The sequence below is a fragment of the Gymnogyps californianus genome, chromosome 25, assembly GCF_018139145.2.
Source record: "Gymnogyps californianus isolate 813 chromosome 25, ASM1813914v2, whole genome shotgun sequence".
Classification (NCBI taxonomy): Eukaryota; Metazoa; Chordata; class Aves; order Accipitriformes; family Cathartidae; genus Gymnogyps; species Gymnogyps californianus.
The window spans coordinates 7,796,180-7,816,128 of NC_059495.1; the positions used below are offsets into that span (position 1 = coordinate 7,796,180).

Genomic DNA, 19,949 nt, shown 5'->3' on the forward strand with positions numbered 1-19,949 from the left:
GCCACGGAAATTTTTTGGGGGGGGGGGTCTCACAAATCTAGATTTTTTAACATCTTTTGTGAGTTTCCAAGAGCCGGCTCGCGCCCTGCGCTTGTTTTATAGCGGACTCTTTTGTACGCTCTTCCCCGCGGCCCCCCTCTCGGGCGGATGGTTTGTGACACCCCCCCACACCTCTTCCTCCCCCCCCCCCCCCCAATTTTGCCGTAGCTTCGTGACGCCGACGCCCCCCACCAACTCAGGGTGGAGGGGGGCTGTGTATTTTGGGGGAGTTCCTGCTGCAGTGGAGCACAGCGTTCCCCCTCCCCGTGCATGTACCGTTCCTGTCGGGTCGGGGAAGGAACCGGTGACGTTCAAAAACGAAAACCCTTGGGGGGTGGGGGGTGGTTTTTTTGGGGGGTTTATCAACTTTTCTCGAGTATTTTCACACTGAAACATTAAACGGAGAAATCACGATTTGCAGCCGTCCTGCGCGTGCCCCTGTCTTTAAGCTGGGGGGGGGGGACGGAGGGGGGGGGGGGTTCCCCTCGGCGGGTTCGTGCCGTCACAGCGCGGTTGGGGACCCCCCCCCCTCCCCGGGGACCCCTCCCCGCCCCCGGGCCCGCCGCTGCCTTCCCCTGGGCGGCGCCCACGTGGCGCCACCCACGTGGCGGGGACAGCCCGCTTCCGCATCCGCCCACGTGATCGCCCTCGCTCCGCCCCCCCCTCTTCCCCGGGCGCCGCCAGCCCGGACGGACACGTCACGGCTCGTTCTCCGGCTGTCCCGCCCTCCCCGCGTTCCGCCAATCGGGAGGAGCCATACGCAGCACGCCCCGCCCCGCCCTCGGTTGAGTGCACTGCGTCGCGGCCAATGAGAGCCGCCGCATCTGGAGTGGCGTCGGTGAGGACCAATGGCGAGCGGGCGGGGCGGGGCGGGCCACGGCGGCGGGCAAGGGCGGCTGCGCGGGGCGGATGGCCGGGGCGGCGGGGCCGAGCGCTGCGCCCGGGTGAGGGCCGCGGCCCCGGGGGGCCTGGTGCCGGGGGGGGAGCTGCCTTGTGCCGAGGGGTGCCCGGGCCCGTGGGGCGGGGGCTGCGCCCGGGTGAGGGAGTTGTGGTAGTCCTCAGGCCTATGGGGTTGTGGAGTGCCCAGGCCTGTGGGGTGGGGGCCTGTGGGGTGATGGGCTGTGGGGCTGTGGGGTGCCCAGGCATGTGGGGTGATGGGCTGTGGGGTTGTGGGGTGCCCAGGCATGTGGGGTGATGGGCTGTGGGGTTGTGGGGTGCCCAGGCATGTGGGGTGGGGGCCTGTGGGGTGGGGGCCTGTGGGATGCCCAGGCATGTGGGGTGATGGGCTGTGGGGTGCCCAGGCCTGTGGGGTGGTGAGCTGTGGGGCTGTGGGGTGCCCAGGCCTGTGGGGTGATGAGCAGTGGGGTGCCCAGGCCTGTGGAACGATGAACTGTGGGGTTGTGGGGTGCCCAGGCCTGTGAGGTGATGGGCTGTGGGGCTGTGGGGTGCCCAGGCCTGTGGGGTGATGAGCTGTGGGGTTGTGGGGTGCCCAGGCCTGTGGGGTGGTGAGCTGTGGGGTTGTGGGGTGCCCAGGCCTGTGGGGTGGTGAGCTGTGGGGCTGTGGGGTGCCCAGGCCTGTGGGGTGATGAGCAGTGGGGTGCCCAGGCCTGTGGAACGATGAACTGTGGGGTTGTGGGGTGCCTAGGCCTGTGAGGTGATGGGCTGTGGGGCTGTGGGGTGCCCAGGCCTGTGGGGTGATGAGCTGTGGGGTTGTGGGGTGCCCAGGCCTGTGGGGTGGTGAGCTGTGGGGTTGTGGGGTGCCCAGGTCTGTGGGGTGATGAGCTGTGGGGTTGTAGGGTGCCCGGGTCTGTAGGATTATGGGGTTTGGGGTGGGCGATGTTGTGTGGCACCCAGGTGTGTGGGGTGAGGCGCTGCTGGTTGTCAGGGGCTGGAGCCTGTGGGATGTGGACCGAGGGGGTGCCTAGGGGTTGGGGGTGCTTGGGGCTGCGGGGTGCCCAGGGCTGGGGGGTGAGGGGTTGTGGAGTGCCTGGAGGTGTGGGGTGATGGGGTGTGCAGGGGTTTGGGGTGCAGCACGGGGGGCTCGTGGGGGGCACAGCGTCTTGTAGGACGCAGACAAGCTCGGAGGGGCTGGTGACCAGAGCGGGGCCGTAGTCCGTAGCCCAGGGACAGCTTTTCCTCCTTCCCACCTCAGTATCTGGGGACTGGCCGGGGGCTGCCCATTCCCCCAGTAGCTGTGGCTTTACTGGGTGGTGAAGGGTCCCCCCGCACCCCGTGAGTTGTCTACCGGTGCTGTGGAAATCGGGGTACTGGTGGTACCCGGGTGGCAGAGCGACTCGTGCCCCGGAGGCATCTGCGTTCTAGCGTTATTAGCTGCTGCTTATTATCCCCAGGGGAACCAGGAAATAATTACAACACGGGCTTCTTTCTGTATCAATTAGTGACGAACGTGTGCAAGTCGGAATCGCTTCCAGGTCACAGAAAGATTTTTTTTCAGGCCCGGTTTGTATTGTATTTTTAAATCTCAGCCTGTCCAAATCTGCTCTCCCCGGTGTTGTAGCTCAGAGATGTGAACTGAGGACTTAGCCACCGGTTCTGGCACTGAACCTGCAGGCAGTGGTGGGAGGTTTTTTCCCGGATCGACTGGCTAAAGAAGTAATTAAAAGAAATCAGAGCATTTTCAAGAGTAGAAAGGCGTTATTCTCTGGCCACAGTTTCACTTCCTCGGTGTCTAATACCAGGATTTCGCTGGCTCTTCCTCCACCGAGGAAGGCTGAATTAAGCAGCCAAGTTGTCTGGTGTAAGCAAAGCTGATTTACTGTGCTGGTCTGCCTTAGCGAACCACTGGGATGTATATGTTTAACGTAAATAATTCGAAGCGGGAGCGGCCAGGAGCTGTTCGGACCTCCTGTATGCGAGAAAACAGCACCAATTTCTTGCGTTCTCCGTGGATTATTTTTTTGTGCGTCGCGTACAGGTGGCAGTTAAACTCCAGAGACCAGCCAGGGAAAATTTAGCGGTTTTGCTAAAAGCTTACGCTTGGGCTTTTGTTTTGTACGCAGAGAAACAGACGAGTCCTCTGCCCCGAAGAAGTTCTGCTCTCTGTAAAAGAAAGAAAAACCTCAGCCGAGACCTGGGGCAACTGATCTGGTGAGGACGGGAGGCCAGGGGATTTGGGGAAGGGAGACACGGATCAGCGGAAGCATCCGGCGGGGGTGAAGGGTGGACACAGCCTCCTTGGGCAGGAGTCGGGTATTTGAGGTCCTATTTCGTGAAACATTTCGAGAGGACGTGGGGCTGCGAGCTGGCTCGCTCTTTGATCATCTTCCCTCTCCGTTTTCCAGGTGTTCGGGCGTCCTCAATCTCTGCCTTTGATGTGAAAATGACCAAGTTAGGGTTTCTCCGGCTGTCCTACGAGAAGCAAGACACTCTGCTCAAGCTCCTCATCTTGTCGATGGCGGCTGTGCTGTGTAAGTCCGCGTCCTGCTGCGCCGGCCTTGCGGATGCCTGCTGGTGCCCTCGAAGGGGGACCCCGGGATGGAGCCGCCTCTGCTCCTTCTTCTCTTCTTCTATAGGTTGTGAAGCTCTCATCTTTCTTAAGGGAATGCTCTTATTCCTTCCGTATCCGTTCCTTTGAAAAACACATCTTTCTCTATCTCCCCAAGGACCAGTTTGAGACAGAAACAATTTTAATCGGTCGAAGTAGATGATGAACCTAGCAAAACTCTGGCTCTGTGAGCACCGTAGATTCACTCTGCCCTTTTTCTGTGTTTGCAGCTTTCTCCACGAGGCTTTTTTCCGTCTTAAGATTCGAAAGCGTCATCCATGAGTTTGACCCGTAAGTGTCTTCCTCCCGTTTTGTGGGGGCCTGCTGGGTTTTTCTCTTCCGGAGCACGCAGAAGTTGGGTGGTGTTTGCCGGGCTCAAGTTAATCGCCGTTGAGGATGAGGGATTTGGAGAGCAGTTTTCCGTACAGCTAGTTTTTCCTCTTCTAGACCCAAAATTCACTTCTCAGTTCCCAGGACTCTTCCTGCAGCCTAGGTCTAAGTAATCGCCCGTCACCGCTTTTCTGCTGGGATGTGGTTATTCTCTGCCTGAGCAGGGCGCAGCAGGAGGAGCGGGCTCCTAGTACAACGCGTGTCCACGTCCCAGGCTTGTTGCTGATTAAATCAGGCGCGAGGGAGGACGTGACCTTTGCAAACCCGCTTTTCAACCCCCTAGGAGGAGGGGTGAACCTTTGCAGCTGAGGTTTGCGGCGCTCGAGGGAAACTGGACTGATTCCCTCTGCGTGGAAAACACGCGGTCAGCCCTCGCAGCGCTCTTTTACCCCGAGACAGCAGAGAAAGGGTATCCAAACGGGCACGCGATTTGGTACTTACCTGCCTGTCAAAAGCGGCCTGACCCCCCCGAACGATTGTTAAGGACCCGTGGTTGTGATCCGAGGAGCGGTGAGCGCTCGACGTCTCTATATCCAGACGCAGAGACCCTTAGGGCTTGTCGCTCTTGCAGGTATTTTAACTACCGCACAACCCGCTTTCTGGCGGAGGAGGGCTTCTATAAATTCCACAACTGGTTTGACGACCGAGCGTGGTACCCCTTGGGCAGGATTATCGGCGGGACCATTTATCCGGGTAAGCTTCCGCCGAGCCGAAAGGCACCTCGCGCGAGGGAAAAATCGGGAGAGGGGCGGGTCGTGCGCGCGGAGCAGAGCCGGGAGTGCCGGCTGGGAGAGGAGGGGAGCTCGGGGGAATGCCCTGCGTCAAGGACATCCTGGGCAGCAGCTCCTTCCCGGCTGCCCTGCTGTTAATTGCAAGCTAACGACCCCCGGGGCTGCGAGCAGACCGAGAGCGCCCCGGTAACGGCGTCGTTTCTGTCCCGTAGGCCTGATGATCACCTCGGCGGCGATTTACCACGTCCTGCACTTCTTCCACATCACCATCGACATCCGAAATGTCTGTGTCTTCCTGGCTCCCCTCTTCTCCTCTTTCACCACCATCGTGACTTACCACCTCACCAAAGAGCTGAAGGTGAGGGGACGATCGGGCGTACTTGCAGGCTTTACGGAGGAGCGGGGGCTCTTTGCCTTTTGGAAAGGCAGCTCGCAGCTGTATCAGAGGTTTGGAGGTGACCGCCGCGCTGGTCAAAACCCAGAACTTCTGGGAAACGGGAGATCTGTTTTAAAATTTCGTTTCAACACACGTTTTTATTGCTTCGAGGCGTATCCGTGCATAGTATGGCATGGTAACAAAAGCCCTAAAAACTGATGGCTTTTTCCACCCTCTGGCTGTGTTTTTTTTTGCCCCAGGATGCAGGGGCAGGACTCCTCGCTGCTGCCATGATCGCGGTTGTGCCCGGGTACATCTCTCGATCTGTTGCCGGCTCCTACGATAACGAAGGTGAGTTTGTGACGCTCGGAGCGAGGAAACCTTTAACGACTGTGGGCTGCTGGAAAATGACGGTAAAGATGCTGCAGGGCACGATAGAGGAACCCTCCTTTCCCAGCGAGCCCCGACGGCTCCCTGCGGTTTACTAACCCAACTGCTCGGAGATCGGTGGCCTGTGCGGTTGCGAAGAGGGAGCGTTTCCCGACTCCGGCAGCGAGCGCGCCCCATTCCCCGGCCGTCCTTGTTTGCAAATCCAAAAGGCTTTTGCCACCTCCACGAACCCTGCTTGGGATCGGAGCTGCCACGCGGCTCCCCCGTGCTTTTATCTCCGTTCCGGCAGTGACTTTGGGACTGGCAAAGGCGGCAATCTCGTTGTTGACGCCTAGGGCAGAAGAGGATCCAGGTTCCTCTCCCGTAGCTGGGCTTTCGGGGGCCGTGTAAGGAGTTGCTGTGTCCAGAAAGGCTAGCTGGTGTGGCTAGAAGAAGCCACGCGAGCCGTTACCTACAGTAAGACACAAACATGACAGTGTTTCAATCCAGAAATCAGATATGAAACCCTTTTCCCAGGCCTGGCTCTTCGTACGAGGTGCTGTTCCATCTTCTGATGGAGCAGCAAAAGCATTTCTAGATATGTTTTTAATGCGACTGAGTGCGCCCCAGAGATTATATTAACGTTTCAGGGCTGATGTGAGCTTGCTTTGACCTTTCCGTGTCCTTCCACCCAGGCATCGCCATATTCTGCATGCTGCTAACTTACTACATGTGGATCAAAGCCGTCAAAACTGGCTCCATCTATTGGGCAGCAATGTGCGCTCTTGCCTATTTCTACATGGTAAGCCTTCCTTCTCCCAGCGCCGAGGTATTTCTGACTCCAAGGACCGCTCGCGATACGGTGACCGAAAATACGTGGCGTGCCGTTCCTGCGTCTTTGTATTCAGGGAGCTAGAACCTCTGCGAAGGGCTTGGCCCGAAAACGGAACGGGTGCTTTCTTCATTCATTTCCGCTTACCGAAACTAGCGGGGGGTTTTGTGCCAGGTTTTATGACCAGCGTTGAAAAATCTGGGCTTCTGGCAGCGGTGACTGTTGAGGACGCCCTTAGAGAGAGCGGATCTCGGCTGGCCTTGCCGCTGGGCCAAAATCCCGCGCGTGATCCCGGGAAAACCCAACCTGCCGCGTTTTGACCTCCGCTGCGCAACCCGTTCAGTCCTGGAACTTGTGGGTTTTTTGTTTGTTTCTCTCTCTCGGCAGGTCTCCTCGTGGGGTGGCTACGTCTTTCTGATTAACCTCATCCCCTTGCATGTTCTTGTGCTGATGCTGACCGGACGCTTCTCCCACAGGATCTACGTAGCCTATTGCACGGTCTACTGCTTGGGAACCATCCTCTCGATGCAGATCTCCTTTGTTGGCTTCCAGGTGGGGACCAGAATGATTTGCAGACTCGGGGACGGTCATTTCGTGGGTTGTAACAGAGCAACAGCGGGTTGGCGCCTGGAGAAGTTGCTCTTCTTGCCTATTGACGTTCTAAGCGGGTGCTGGCTTCTAGGTCTAGCTCCCGTTACGCCGATTCGTTGCGACCGTTGGCGAGATTAGCTTTTGGAGGTGCTGGGTGACTTTCAAAGCTGCTAATAACCTTCACGGCACCGGTTGCCTTTCATGAAAATCTATCTGGTTTTGGTGAAGGAAACGCTCCTGCCAGCGTGCGTCTTGGTGTAGCAGGAAAAATGCCCGCTTAGCTCACGTTTTCAAGAGAAGCGGTTCGATTTTCCCTGTGGATTCCTATCTGGGAATCGAAGCTGATGTAAGAAAGTGAGACGCGGCAGCTGTGCCGTCTGCGGGGAGGGGACGGTTTCCCCTGATTTCGGCAGCGATTTTGCTGAGAAGTGATTTGGTTTTTTAAAAAAAAAAAAAAAAAAGCCCGATACCGGGCGCAACGCGGCTCTCGGTCTCCTCCGTATCTGATCACGCTCTTCCCCTGCTTGCAGCCTGTCCTCTCCTCGGAGCACATGGCTGCCCTTGGAGTCTTCGGCTTGTGTCAGATCCACGCCTTCGTAGACTACCTTCGGAGCAAACTGAACCCGCAGCAGTTCGAAATCCTCTTCAGGAGCGTCATTTCCCTGGTCGGCTTCGTCCTCCTCACCATCGGCGCCGTGCTGATGCTGACAGGTAGCCCGAGACGGTGGCGACGATGAGCGCGTTTTCGCCGCCGGCTTTGCCTCCTTGCGTTGCTTTGAGGAGCACGTAATTTGTCGCTCCTGACTCCGCGTCGTTGCCCGCGCTGCCGTTTCGGTGCTTCCCTCCGAGGGGGAGGCTGGGACCTGCCCCGATTTGTGCGTTAGCAGGGAAATACTTCGCAAGCAGCTGTAAGATCCGGGCTCCGGGTGATCCGAGGCGCAGAGAGAAACCTGCCGTGACTCGGCGCGCCTGCGTGCGTGCTGGGGGACGCTGAGCTGGGGCTTCAGAAAGTGCATGTCGATCTGTAGTAGCGAAGAGATGCTAAAAATGTCGGTCGGGCGGGGGAGAAGTCCTTTTAGGGTAAAATTGCGCCGTATTTCCTTTCTAAAATGGCCATTTTGAGTAATAGAGATGTTAAACGAGGTCCAGGATTGCTCGTTCAGCCTTGCCGGTGTGCAAGAACGTATCGGCGTTGCTGGTTACTCTCTGCTGGAACTGAATATGATTTTTTTTTTTTTTTCCTCCCCCTCCCCTCCTCTTCCCTAGGGAAAATCTCCCCGTGGACGGGGCGTTTCTACTCCCTGCTGGATCCTTCCTATGCAAAGAACAACATCCCCATCATCGCCTCCGTCTCCGAGCACCAGCCCACCACTTGGTCCTCCTATTATTTTGACCTGCAGCTTCTCGTTTTCATGTTCCCAGGTGAGCCCAGCCCAGATGTCGTCAGATCCCGATTTATTAAATCACCGTACGACGCCGTAAGGGTTTTATTCTGCCGGCCGTGACCGCGGCCTCCCCTCTCCTCACCGTGCCGAGTCTGCCGTGCCTCTGCCGGCTGTTTTGGATGTCGGGCGACGGATTGCGAAGCTGAACCTGACCCGTTTCTCTTTCCTCTTCGCAGTTGGTCTGTATTACTGCTTCAGCAACCTCTCGGACGCCCGCATTTTTATCATCATGTACGGCGTGACCAGCATGTACTTCTCTGCCGTGATGGTGAGGGCCGCTGCCTGCTGGGCGCAGGCGTGATGACGGAACGGTCTTAACGAAGCTGATGTCATTTATTTTTCTGAACTTGTTGATGATGGTTCTTCTGCCCTGAGCCGGCTGAAACGTTCATGAGGCTTTTCTCCCTTCCTTAAAACTGGTTTATTCGCCCCGCTGTGCAGCGAGGGAACGTGACGTTGCAAAACTTACTGGTTTTGGTGTTACTCGCTCCTTTATGGCCACCGCTCCCCGCCACTGGCTCTCTGTTCCTGGTCTCCCATAGCTGAATTGCAAACCCAAACAAATTCTCCAGGTATCCGAGCAGGGACCGACGGCAATCGGCTGCTTGTGAGCCTGTTTCCGCTCTTGCTGTAGCACCCCGAGCCCTAAATGTGGCTTGATTTCTGGTTTGTGGAGGCATCTCCTAATTCTTGGCTCCACCTAAGATTGCCCGAGGGCGTTAAATGGAGGTCGCTTCGGCACGTTGGCCAATTTTTGAGAGAACTTCCCTCTCTGAGACGGTGGCAGCTCCCACTAAAGAAAATCGGCTACGGGTTTATCTCGAGGCTGATGTTTCTGCTGAATTCGAGGTGCTGAATTAGGGACGGCATTTAATTTCCCTCTTCTCTCGGATTTCTGCCCGGATTTCTTCTCCGACAGCCGCTGACAGTTCTGCTGTCGCCCGTAGGTGCGTCTCATGCTGGTGCTGGCCCCGGTGATGTGCATCCTGTCCGGCATCGGGGTTTCTCAGGTGTTGTCCACCTACATGAAGAACCTGGATATCAGCCGACCGGACAAGAAGAGCAAAAAGCAGCAAGACTCCACCTACCCCATCAAAAACGAAGTGAGCGTTGGGCCGGCTCGGGAAGGGGGAGAAGACACCTAGTCCCGGCGGGGAGAAGACACCTAGTCCCGGCGGGGACAAGTGCGGGAGGCTGATGGCCTCTTCCCTCCACCGTTGACCCCGATTTGTTCCCCCAGGTTGCCAGCGGCATGATCCTGGTCATGGCTTTCTTCCTGATCACCTACACCTTCCATTCCACCTGGGTGACCAGCGAGGCGTACTCCTCCCCTTCCATCGTGCTGTCCGCCCGAGGCGGGGACGGCAGCAGGATCATCTTTGATGACTTCAGAGAAGCTTATTACTGGCTGCGTCACAACACGCCGGAGGTAAACGGGGGTCATTTGGGCGGCGGGGACCCAACGTCGTCCGCTGAGGTGCTGACGGCACGTCTGGTGTTTGGGTGCAGGACGCGAAGGTGATGTCGTGGTGGGATTACGGGTACCAGATAACCGCCATGGCCAACCGGACCATCCTGGTGGACAACAACACCTGGAACAACACGCACATCTCCCGCGTCGGTCAGGTAAGTCCTTCCCTCGCCCGCCAGCCTTGCCCTGCCTTTCTGGGGCACCACGTGGCATGACCGATGCCGCGTCTTCTCCAGGCGATGGCATCGACGGAGGAGAAAGCCTACGAGATCATGAGGGAGCTGGACGTCAGCTACGTGCTGGTAATCTTCGGAGGCCTCACCGGGTATTCATCCGATGGTAAGATCTCGCTCTGAGCTGGGTCAAACCCATCCACGGGGCACTGGTGGCGCGGGCTTCTCCAAAACAGCTCTTAGAGGAGCAAAGTCCCACCTTCAGCTGAGGCTGCAGAGTGGAAACGGTACCAAAATGCTTCTCTCTGGAAGCTGCCCGTACCTTTTCTTGCTCTCCCCCAACTCAACTCTTCGCTCTTGGCCCCCCGACTCAACTCAACTCCTCGTTCTTTTGCCCCCCAACTCAACCCCTTGCTCTTGGCCCCCCAACTCAACTCAACTCCTCATTCTTGTGCCCCAACTCAACTCTTTGCCTTCCAACTCAACCCCTTGTTCTTGGCCCGCAACTCAACTCCTCGTTCTTGTGCCTCAACTCAACCCTTTGCCTCCCAACTCAACCCCTTGCTCTTGGCCCCCCAACTCAACTCAACTCCTCGTTCTTGTGCCTCAACTCAACTCTTTGCCTCCCAACTCAACCCCTTGCTCTTGGCCCCTCAACTCAACTCCTCGTTCTTGTGCCCCAACTCAACTCTTTGCCCCCCAGCTCAACTCCTCGCTCTTTTGCCCCCAGCTCAACCCCTTGCCCCCCAGCTCAACCCCTTGCTCTTGGCCCCCAGCTCAACTCCTTGTGCCCCAACTCAACTCCACTCTTGGCCCCCCAACTCAACTCAACTCCTCGCTCTTTGCCCCCCAGCTCAACTCCTTGCTCTTGCCCCCAACTCTTTGCTCTCCACCTTTCAGACATCAACAAGTTCCTGTGGATGGTGCGGATCGGGGGCAGCACGGACACGGGGCGCCACATCAAGGAGCACGACTACTACACCCCCACGGGGGAGTTTCGGGTCGACCGCGAGGGCTCCCCGGTGCTCCTCAACTGCCTCATGTACAAGATGTGCTACTACCGCTTCGGCCAGGTCTACACCGAGGCCAGTAAGTCCCCAAAACCACCCCCCCCATGGGGGGTGACGCCACTTTCAGGGCGCCCCACCGTGCCCCCGCCATCTTCGGGGTGCGATGTGGCAGCGCTTGCCTGTACTTTGCCCTCTCCTAGAGCGACCGCCGGGCTACGACCGGGTGAGGAACGCCGAAATCGGCAACAAGGACTTCGAGCTGGACGTGCTGGAGGAGGCGTACACCACAGAGCACTGGCTGGTCCGAATATACAAGGTATGGCCCCAAAACGAGTCCGAACCCCCCAGATTTGGGGGGGGGGGGGGGGGAAGTTAAATTTCACCTAACCTAGCCTTTTTTTACCACCCAGGTGAAGGATTTGGATAACCGCGGCTTGTCGAGAACGTAGAGGAGCCGCCGCCGCCGGCCACGCCGCGCACCGCACTGACCCAGCCTTTGCCTGTGAAGCAGAAATATTTTGGGGGGTTTGGGTTTTTTTTGGGGGGGGGGGGGGGGGCGGTTTATGATATTTTTTGTTTTATACCATTTGTAAGTGCAGGCAGCGGTGGGACGTCCCTGCCCATCCCTGCCCATCCCTGCCTGCCGGGGAGCGATTTTTATATACACACGGAGCAGTCGCCAAATGGGAAATCACGGCTTTAACCAGGGGTTGATTAACGGGGAATTACAAATAATAATAATAATAATAATAATTAAAAAAAAAAAAAAGTAGAAGTGATTTTGGAGGTTTGGTTTGGTTTTTTTTTCCCCAATTCTGCTGGTTTTGTTTGTTGGGTTTTTTTTTTTTTCCCCCGCCAGAGCCCGGGGAGGGAATTTTGGGGGCGTTTTGCAGTTTTTGATCAATTTGGGTGAAAATCCGGACTGCAGCGGGGACTGGGTCATACTGGGGGGGGGGGGGGGGGGAGGGACCCAGGCGTCTGGGGGAGGGTGAGGGGAGGGACCCAGGCGTCCTGCGCGCGCAGGGCGGGGCGGGGCGGGGCGGGGCACGGTGGCGCCGGCGGGAAGGAGCGGCGTGGCGGGAGCGGGCCCGGGCCCGGGACCCGGAGCTGGGGCCGGGGATGGCGGTGCCCTTCGTGGAGGACTGGGACCTGGTGCAGACGCTGGGCGAGGGCGCCTACGGGGAGTGAGTGCGGCGGGGCCGGGGGGGGGGTGTGAGGGGGTGTCGGGGTCGCTGCCTCCCCTTGCACGCCCACTGTTTCCCCCCCCCCCCCCCCCGGCTGCCCGTCCCCCCCAAACCCGCTGCCTGCGCAGCGTGACCCCCCTGGGTGTGCCACTTGCACACCCTCTGTACGGCCCGCTGCGTGCCCTGTGTGTGCCCGCTGCTTGCCCACTGCTTGCCCACTGCATGGCCATTGCGTGCCCCTTGTGTGCCCACTGCTTGGCCATTGCATGCCGCTTATGCGGCCGCTGCTTGCTCACTGCATGGCCACTGCGTGTCCCTTGTGTGCCCACTGCTTGCTCGCTGCATGCCCTGTGTGTGCCCGCTGCTTGCCTGCTGCTTGCCCACTGCATGGCCACTGCGTGCCCTGTGTGTGCCCGCTGCTTGCTCGCTGCATGCCCTGTGTGTGCCCGCTGCTTGCTCACTGCATGCCCCTTGTGTGCCCGCTGCTTGCTCGCTGCATGCCCTGTGTGTGCCTGCTGCTTGCCCACTGCATGGCCACTGCGTGCCCCTTGTGTACCCACTGCTTGGCCATTGCATGCCCCTTGTGTGCCCACTGCTTGCCCGCTGCTTGTCCGCTGCTTGGCTGTTGCGTGCCCCTTGTGTGCCCACTGCTTGCCCGCTCTTTGCCTGCTGCTGCTTGGCTGTTGCATGCCCCTTGCGTGCTCACTGGTTGCCCACTGCTTGGCCCTTATGTGGCCACTGCTTGCCCACTGCTTGGCCATTGTGTGCCCACTGCTTGCCCGTTGTTTGCCTGCTGCTTGGCTGTTGCATGCCCCTTGTGTGCTCACTGGTTGCCCGCTGCTTGGCCCTTATGTGGCCACTGCTTGCCCACTGCTTGCCCGTTGTTTGCCTGCCGCTTGGCTGTTGCATGCCCCTTGCGTGCCCACTGCTTGCCCGCTGCTTGGCCCTTGTGTGCCCCTTCTGTGGCCACTGCTTGCTCGCTGCTTGGCTGCTGCGTGGCCCCTTGCATGCCCGGTGCTTGCCCATCGCGTGGCCATTGCACACCCAGCGTGCACCCGCTGCGTGCCCGTCGCACGACCCCTGCACGCTGCCTGCAGTTCCCTGCCCGTTCCCTGCCTGCTGCCCGTCTCCCGTGGCAGCATCTCATGCCCGTTTCGTGCCCGCTGGGCGCCCCGCTGACCCCCTGCCCGCCCCAGGGTGCAGCTGGCCGTCAACCGCCGCACCGAGGAAGCCGTGGCCGTGAAAATCGTGGACATGAAGCGAGCGGCCGACTGCCCGGAGAACATCAAGAAGGAAATCTGCATCAACAAGATGCTCAACCACGAGAACGTCGTCAAATTTTATGGGCACCGGCGGGAAGGCGCCACGCAATACCTCTTCCTGGAGTACTGCAGCGGCGGAGAGCTCTTTGACCGCATCGGTACGCCCGCTTAGAAACACCTTTGCTTTTATCTAAAACGTCGCGTTAAAAAATTCATCCCGAAACGGTCGAGAATTGCTCTTCCCCTTCTTATTCCTCTCGCGCAGAGCCGGATATCGGGATGCCGGAGCCGGAGGCGCAGCGTTTCTTCCAGCAGCTGATCGCCGGCGTGGTGAGTGCGGCGGCGATGCCGGCGATGCCGGCAGCGGCGGTCCCCGCGCGGCGCTGACCCTTCTCTCCGTCCCCAGGTTTATCTGCACAGCATCGGCATCACCCACCGCGACCTGAAGCCGGAGAACCTGCTGCTGGACGAGCGAGGTGGGGCGGCGGCGGCGGCGGCAGCCCGTCCTTCTCCCTCCCCCGTTTAATCGGAATCATTTGGAATTAATTGGCGTTTTTGAATTCGAATTTGGGCCCAGATAACCTGAAAATCTCCGATTTCGGCTTGGCCACCGTCTTCAAGCACAACGGCCGGGAGCGGCTGCTCAACAAGATGTGCGGCACCCTGCCCTACGTGGCCCCCGAGCTGCTGCGGCGCCCCGAGTTCAGGGCTGAGCCCGTCGACGTCTGGGCTTGCGGCGTGGTGCTGACCGCCATGCTGGCCGGAGGTGGGCTGCCTGCAATGTATAGGGGCGCCTATGGAAGGCATAAGGTGTGGGGGGGGGGATGTATAGGATGCTCAAGGGGTGTCCGTGAGATGCAGAGGAGGGTGGGGTGCGAAGGGCGCAGAGGGGGTGCAGAGGGGGCGCATCTGTAACGCAGAGGGGGTGTATATGAAACGTATAGGGGGCAGGCATATGGAATGCATAGGGGGAGGCGCGTGGAGTGCATGGAGGGATGTATGCGAAGGGGAAGGGGCCCATATGAGGTGTGTGTGGGTGGGCTGTATGGGATGCGTGTGTATGAGAGGCAGAAGGGGGATGTATGGAATGCATAGGGGGAAGGATGTGTGAAATGCAGGGGGGGGAATGTATGAGGTGCGTGAAGGAGACGTGAAATGCATGGAGGGGGACGTATGACGTGCGTAGCAGGGGGGTGTGAAATACCTAAGCAGGATGTATGGAAGGCATAGGGGGACATAGGATGCAGAAGGGGAACGTGTGAGATGTGTAAGGGGGCTATATGAGATGCGCAGGGAGGTATGGAACGCATGGGGGGGAATACGTGAGATGCAGCGCCTGGTTCAGCGCAGAGACGCCTGGCGCAGAAGATCGCCGCGGTGTCGTAGTCGGTGCTGCTGTGTGCTCGTGCGGCTTGCGCACGCTGCCGGGCATGTGCACGCCGCGATGCTTTTGCACGCTGTGGGGCGTTTGCAAAGCGCAGACGGGTGTTTGCGCCTTGCAGCGTTTGCGCGCCGCAGGGCTTTGCACGCCGCAGGCTGTTTGCACGTTGCAGGGCTCGGCGTGTTGCAGGGCTCGGCGTGCTGCGGGGCGTCGCGGACTTTTGCACGCCACGGGACTTTTGCCCGTTGCAACGCCTTCGCACGCTGCGCGCCTTTGCGCGTTGCCCCCGTTTAAAAGCACGCAGAGCCGGCCTTTGTTACCCCCCTCCCCGCCTTGCAAAAACTCGCCGTGCAAATCTTGCTGCGCTGCCTCCTTGGCTGCGTTTTCCCCTTTCCATTCTCCCTCTGCCCCGACGCAATAACGCAGCGGGTTTTCCCCTCCGGCAGAACTGCCCTGGGACCAGCCCAGCGATAGCTGCCAGGAATACAGCGACTGGAAGGAGAGGAAGACCTACCTCCCGCCTTGGAAGAAGATCGATTCGGCACCCTTAGGTAAGCAACCGGCACCCGGCGGCACCCGATGCCGCGCCGGCGGTCGCCATTTCCCTCCCCGTCTCCCCCAGCTTTGCTGCACAAGATCCTGACGGAGAGCCCGACGGCGAGGATCACCATCCCCGACATCAAGAAGGACCGGTGGTACAGCAAACCCCTCAAAAAGGGTAAGGGGCCACCGGGGAACGCGCTCGTGTCCCCCCCCCAGAACGCGGGTTATTGGGTGTCTCGCCCCTTTGCAGGCGTCAAGCGGGCTCGCGTGTCCTCGGGGGGGGTCGCCGACTCCCCCGGCGGCTTCTCCAAGCACGTCCGATCCGATATGGACTTCTCGCCGGTGAAGGGCGCGCTCGGGTGAGCCTCCGGTTCCCTTCGCGTCCCCTTCCGCGCGCTCCGGCTTGCATGCAAGCGCGCGCTTGGGTGATGCAGGCCGCCTCGGTGCTGTTCGTGCTGCTGGGTTTCCTCGCGTCTGTGCAAGCGGGAGCTTTCCTGCGTGTTTGCACGGCGCGGGGCTTTGCACGCTGCGAGGCTTTGCTTGGTGCGGGGCTTTGCATGCTGCAGGTCTTTGCGTGGTGCGGGGCTTTGCATGTCGCAGTGCTTTGCGCGCCACGGGGCTTTGCACAGTGTAAGGCTTTGCACATTGCAAGGCTTTGCATGCCACCGGGCTTTGCACGTTGCAAAGGCTTTGCACATTGCAGGGCTTTGCACGTTGCGATTCTTTGCACGTTGCGGGCTTTGCACGCTGCAATTCTTTGCACGTTGCGGGGGCTTTGCATGCTGCAATTCTTTGCACGCTGCAATTCTTTGCACGTTGCGGGGCTTTGCACGTTGCAATTCTTTGCACGTTGCAGGGCTTTGCACGCTGCAATTCTTTGCACGTTGCGGGGCTTTGCATGCTGCAATTCTTTGCACGTTGCGGGGCTTTGCACGTTGCAATTCTTTGCACGTTGCAGGGCTTTGCACGTTGCAGGGCTTTCTGTGTGTTTTCACCAGGAGGCGATTCAGTGGAAACCAGGCACAAGCCTGCTTGTGTATGCACGCTCATACTCAACCCTGCCAAATCCCAAAGCGGTGCAATTCCCCTGCTCGCGTACCTCCGCGTTCCCCCGTCCTTGCAACCTCTCCCTTGCGCTAGCATCCCTAACGCCCCGTCTCCCCTTGCGTTGCAGCGAGGAGAAGGCGAGCTACTCCACGTCGCAGCCGGAGCCCGGCACCGGCGGGGCGCTCTGGGAGAGCGGGGCGGCCAGCATCGACAAGCTCGTGCAGGGCATCAGCTTCTCCCAGCCCGCCTGCCCCGAGCACATGCTGGTTAACAGCCAGCTCCTCGGCACCCCGGGCTCCTCCCAGGTGCTGCACGGGGGGGCGGCGGCGGCCGCCGCGCGGTGTTTGGGGTGCAGCTCTGCAGGCTTTGTTATACCGGGGTGCGACTTTGCAGTATTTAGAATACCAGGCTGCAACGTTGCAATATCGGGGATGCGGCTTTGCAACGTTTTTCATCTTGGGATGCGGCTTTGCAGGGTTTATCATCTCAGGATGCAGCCTTGCAATATCTGGGGTGCAACTTTGCAGTATATATAATATCAGGGTGCAACGTTGCGATATCGGGGATGCGGCTTTGCAACGTTTTTCATCTCGGGATGCAGCTTTGCAGGGTTTATCATCTCGGGATGCAACCTTGCAATATCTGGGGTGCAACTTTGCCGTATATGCAATATCGGGGAGCAACTTTGCAATACTGGGGATGCGGCTTTGCGATATTTACCGTCTCAGGGTGCAACTTTGCAGTATTCTTAGAATCAGGGTGCAACTTTGCAATGTTTAGGGTGCAGCTTTGTAGCATTTATAATACCGGGGTGCAACTTTGCCATACTGGGGATGCGGCTTTGCAATGTTTATCATCTCGAGGTGCAACTTTGTAGTATTTGGGGTGCAACTTTGCAGCATTTACAGTATCAGGGTGCAACTCTGCAGTATTTAGGATGCAGCTTTGCATCTGATTTACGATATCGGGGTCCAACTTTGCACTATTTACAATATTTGGAGTGCAACTTTGCGGCATATATAACATCGGGGAGCAACTTTGCAATACTGGGGATGCGGCGTTGCAATGTTTATCATCTCAGGGTGCAACTTGGCAGTATTTTTAGTATCAGGGTGCAACTTTGCAACGTTTGGGGTGCAGCTTTGCAGCGTTTACAATATCAGGGTGCAACTCTGCAGTATTTTGGGATGCGGCTTTGCATCCGATTTATAACATCAGGGTCCAACTTTGCAGCGTTTATTATATTTGGGACGCAACTTTGTATTGTATATATGAGATTAAGAAGCAGCTTTGCAATATTTATAATATTGGGGAGCAACTTTGCAGTAGCGGGGCTGCTGCTTTGCGGCATTTCTGATACTTGGGGTGCAACTTTGCAATATTTCTAACGCAACTTCGTGACCTGGGAGGTGCAGCTCGCAGCATTTGCCGTCAGGGGGTGCAGCTTTGCAATATTTGTCCTCTTAAAGGCGGGATTTTGCAGAGCCGGGGCCGTGGCTTTGCAGGATCTGTAACCTTTGCAACCGGTTTTTTTGGGGGGGCCTGGCAGAGCCCGTGGCAGCGGCTGGTGAAGCGGATGACGCGCTTCTTCACCAAACTGGACGCCGACGGCTCTTACCGCGCCCTGCAAGAGGTCTGTGAGAAGATGGGGTACGGCTGGAAGAAGAGCTGCACGAACCAGGTAGGGATTGGGGTGCAGAATTGTGGGGTGGGACCCCCCCCCAATGCTGTTGCATCTGGAAATAATTCGGGGGAACCCCCCCCTGGCTTCGGTGCCGTTTTGCAGGTCACCATCTCGACCACGGACAGGAGGAACAACAAACTCATCTTCAAGGTGAACCTGGTGGAGATGGAGAGCAAGATTCTGGTGGATTTTCGCCTCTCCAAGGTGAGCGGGGAGAGCGGGGAGGGGTCAGGGTGGGCGCACGGTGGGTGCGTGATGGGTGCGAGGTGATGCAGGGTCTTGCAAGACCGTGCAAGGTGGGTGCGGGACCGTGCAAGGTGATGCGGGACCGTGCAAGGTGATGCGGGACCGTGCAAAGTGATGCGGGACCGTGCAAGGTGATGCGGGACCGTGCAAAGTGATGCGGGACCGTGCAAGGTGATGCAGCACCATGCAAAGCGATGCGGGACCATGCAAGGTGATGCAGCACCATGCAAAGCGATGCGGGACCATGCAAGGTGATGCGGGACCATGCAAGGTGATGCAGCACCATGCAAAGTGATGCGGGACCGTGCAAGGTGATGCAGGACCGTGCAAAGTGATGCGGGACCGTGCAAGGTGATGCAGCACCGTGCAAGGTTGGGTGCAAGGCGGTGTTGGTGGGTGCAAGGGGATGCAAGATGGGTGCAGGGCAGCGCCCGCTGGGTGCACGGCGGCTGCGAGGTGATGCAAGGCAGCGTCTGGTGGGCGCAAGGCGGTGCTGGGTGGGCGCAAGGAGATGGGTGTGCAAGGAGATGCGGAACGGGTGCAAGGCGGTGCTTGGTGGGTGCACAGCGGGTGCAAGGAAACGCAGGGCAGTGCCTGGGGGGGTGGAGGGTGGGTGCAAAGTGGTGCCCAGTGGGATGAAGGTGGTGCCTGGTGGGTGCAAGGCAGCGCCCAGCGAGCGCAGGGCAGCGCACGGCGCGTGGTGGGCGCAAGGTGATGCAAGGCAATGCAAAGCGCGTGTAAGGTGGGTGCAAGGCAACGCACGGTGACGCGCAGCGGGTGCAAAGCAGTACGTGGTGGGTGCAAGGCAACGCACGGCGGGTGCAAGGTGATGCAAAGCAACGCGAGGCGGGTGCGACGCCGTGCAAAGGCAGCGCACGGCGGCGTGCAGGGCGGCGCGGAGCGGCGTAAGGTGGGCGCGCGGTGGGTGCGAGTCGATGCAAACCCCCCCCCCCCCCCCCCCCCCCGTCTCTCCCCGCGCAGGGCGACGGCCTGGAGTTCAAGCGGCATTTCCTGAAAATCAAGGGCAAGCTCAGCGACATCGTCAGCACCCAGAAAGTCTGGCTGCCCGCCACCTGAGCCCCCTGCACCCCACCTGCCCCCTCCTCCTCCTCCTCTCCTCCTCCTCCTCCTCCTCCTCCTCCTCCTCCTCCTCCTCTTCCTCCTGGCGGGACTCCCGCCGCAGCACGCGACCGCCCGCCCCTGCGCCCGCGCTTCGGATTTTAAAGGTTCAATAAAAGCCCTGGGGGGGCACGAAGCAGTGCCGCTTGCTGCGAGGGGGGGGAGGTTGCAACGGGTCCCATCCTGCGGCGGCTCAGCAGAGGGTGCTGGGCTGGCCTGATGGGTGCAGCCAGGGTGCTGGGGGGGGGGGGGTGTGGGGTGGGCCTTGATGCAAACTGGGGGGGCCCTGGGGTGCTCCACAAGCCAGCAATTAAAAAAGGCGTTACATAAAAAAATAGCATTTAGGGATCAATATCCCCCCCCCCAGTTTATTTTCACCCCAAAAAAGGGCGCTGGCAGCATTTGGCCCCGTTACCCCAATTAACCCCGTTCAGCCCAGCCCAGCCCCCTGCCCGCAGCAGCGTTTTGCCCCAAACCCTGAGATTTGCGGCCAAAAATCCTCCCCGGGGATGCGGGGGGCTGCTCTGCATCGGTGCAATATCACCCATTTG

At 59.1% G+C, this 19,949-nt stretch overlaps 2 protein-coding genes across 4 annotated transcripts; both read left to right on the forward strand.

Moving 5' to 3' along the window:
* The first annotated feature begins 943 nt into the window (after positions 1–943).
* On the forward strand, positions 944–11,452 carry STT3A (STT3 oligosaccharyltransferase complex catalytic subunit A). 2 transcript variants are annotated; one of them, XM_050910871.1, is made up of 19 exons: positions 944–983; positions 3,060–3,147; positions 3,342–3,467; positions 3,775–3,835; positions 4,506–4,627; positions 4,878–5,023; positions 5,302–5,392; positions 6,106–6,212; positions 6,630–6,794; positions 7,364–7,544; positions 8,100–8,255; positions 8,455–8,546; positions 9,226–9,381; positions 9,519–9,707; positions 9,788–9,904; positions 9,986–10,088; positions 10,823–11,011; positions 11,133–11,248; positions 11,343–11,452. In XM_050910871.1, the coding sequence occupies exons 3-19, from the start codon at positions 3,380–3,382 to the stop codon at positions 11,379–11,381; spliced, it is 2,118 nt and encodes a 705-aa protein (XP_050766828.1). In that variant the 5' UTR covers positions 944–983; positions 3,060–3,147; positions 3,342–3,379; the 3' UTR covers positions 11,382–11,452. The 2 variants fall into 2 exon arrangements, with proteins under 2 accessions (XP_050766828.1, XP_050766827.1); XM_050910870.1 differs by lacking the exon at positions 944–983 and adding an exon at positions 2,483–2,499.
* Positions 11,453–12,051: 599 nt separating this feature from the next.
* Positions 12,052–19,388, forward strand: CHEK1 (checkpoint kinase 1). Of its 2 annotated transcripts, XM_050910875.1 has the most exons (12): positions 12,052–12,116; positions 13,313–13,536; positions 13,644–13,708; positions 13,785–13,854; positions 13,956–14,144; positions 15,206–15,310; positions 15,382–15,477; positions 15,553–15,661; positions 16,477–16,654; positions 17,899–18,030; positions 18,136–18,237; positions 19,261–19,388. In XM_050910875.1, exons 1-12 carry the CDS (start codon positions 12,052–12,054, stop codon positions 19,354–19,356), a joined length of 1,431 nt encoding a protein of 476 aa, XP_050766832.1. In that variant the 3' UTR covers positions 19,357–19,388. The 2 variants fall into 2 exon arrangements, with proteins under 2 accessions (XP_050766832.1, XP_050766833.1); XM_050910876.1 differs by lacking the exon at positions 18,136–18,237.
* Positions 19,389–19,949: the final 561 nt, after the last annotated feature.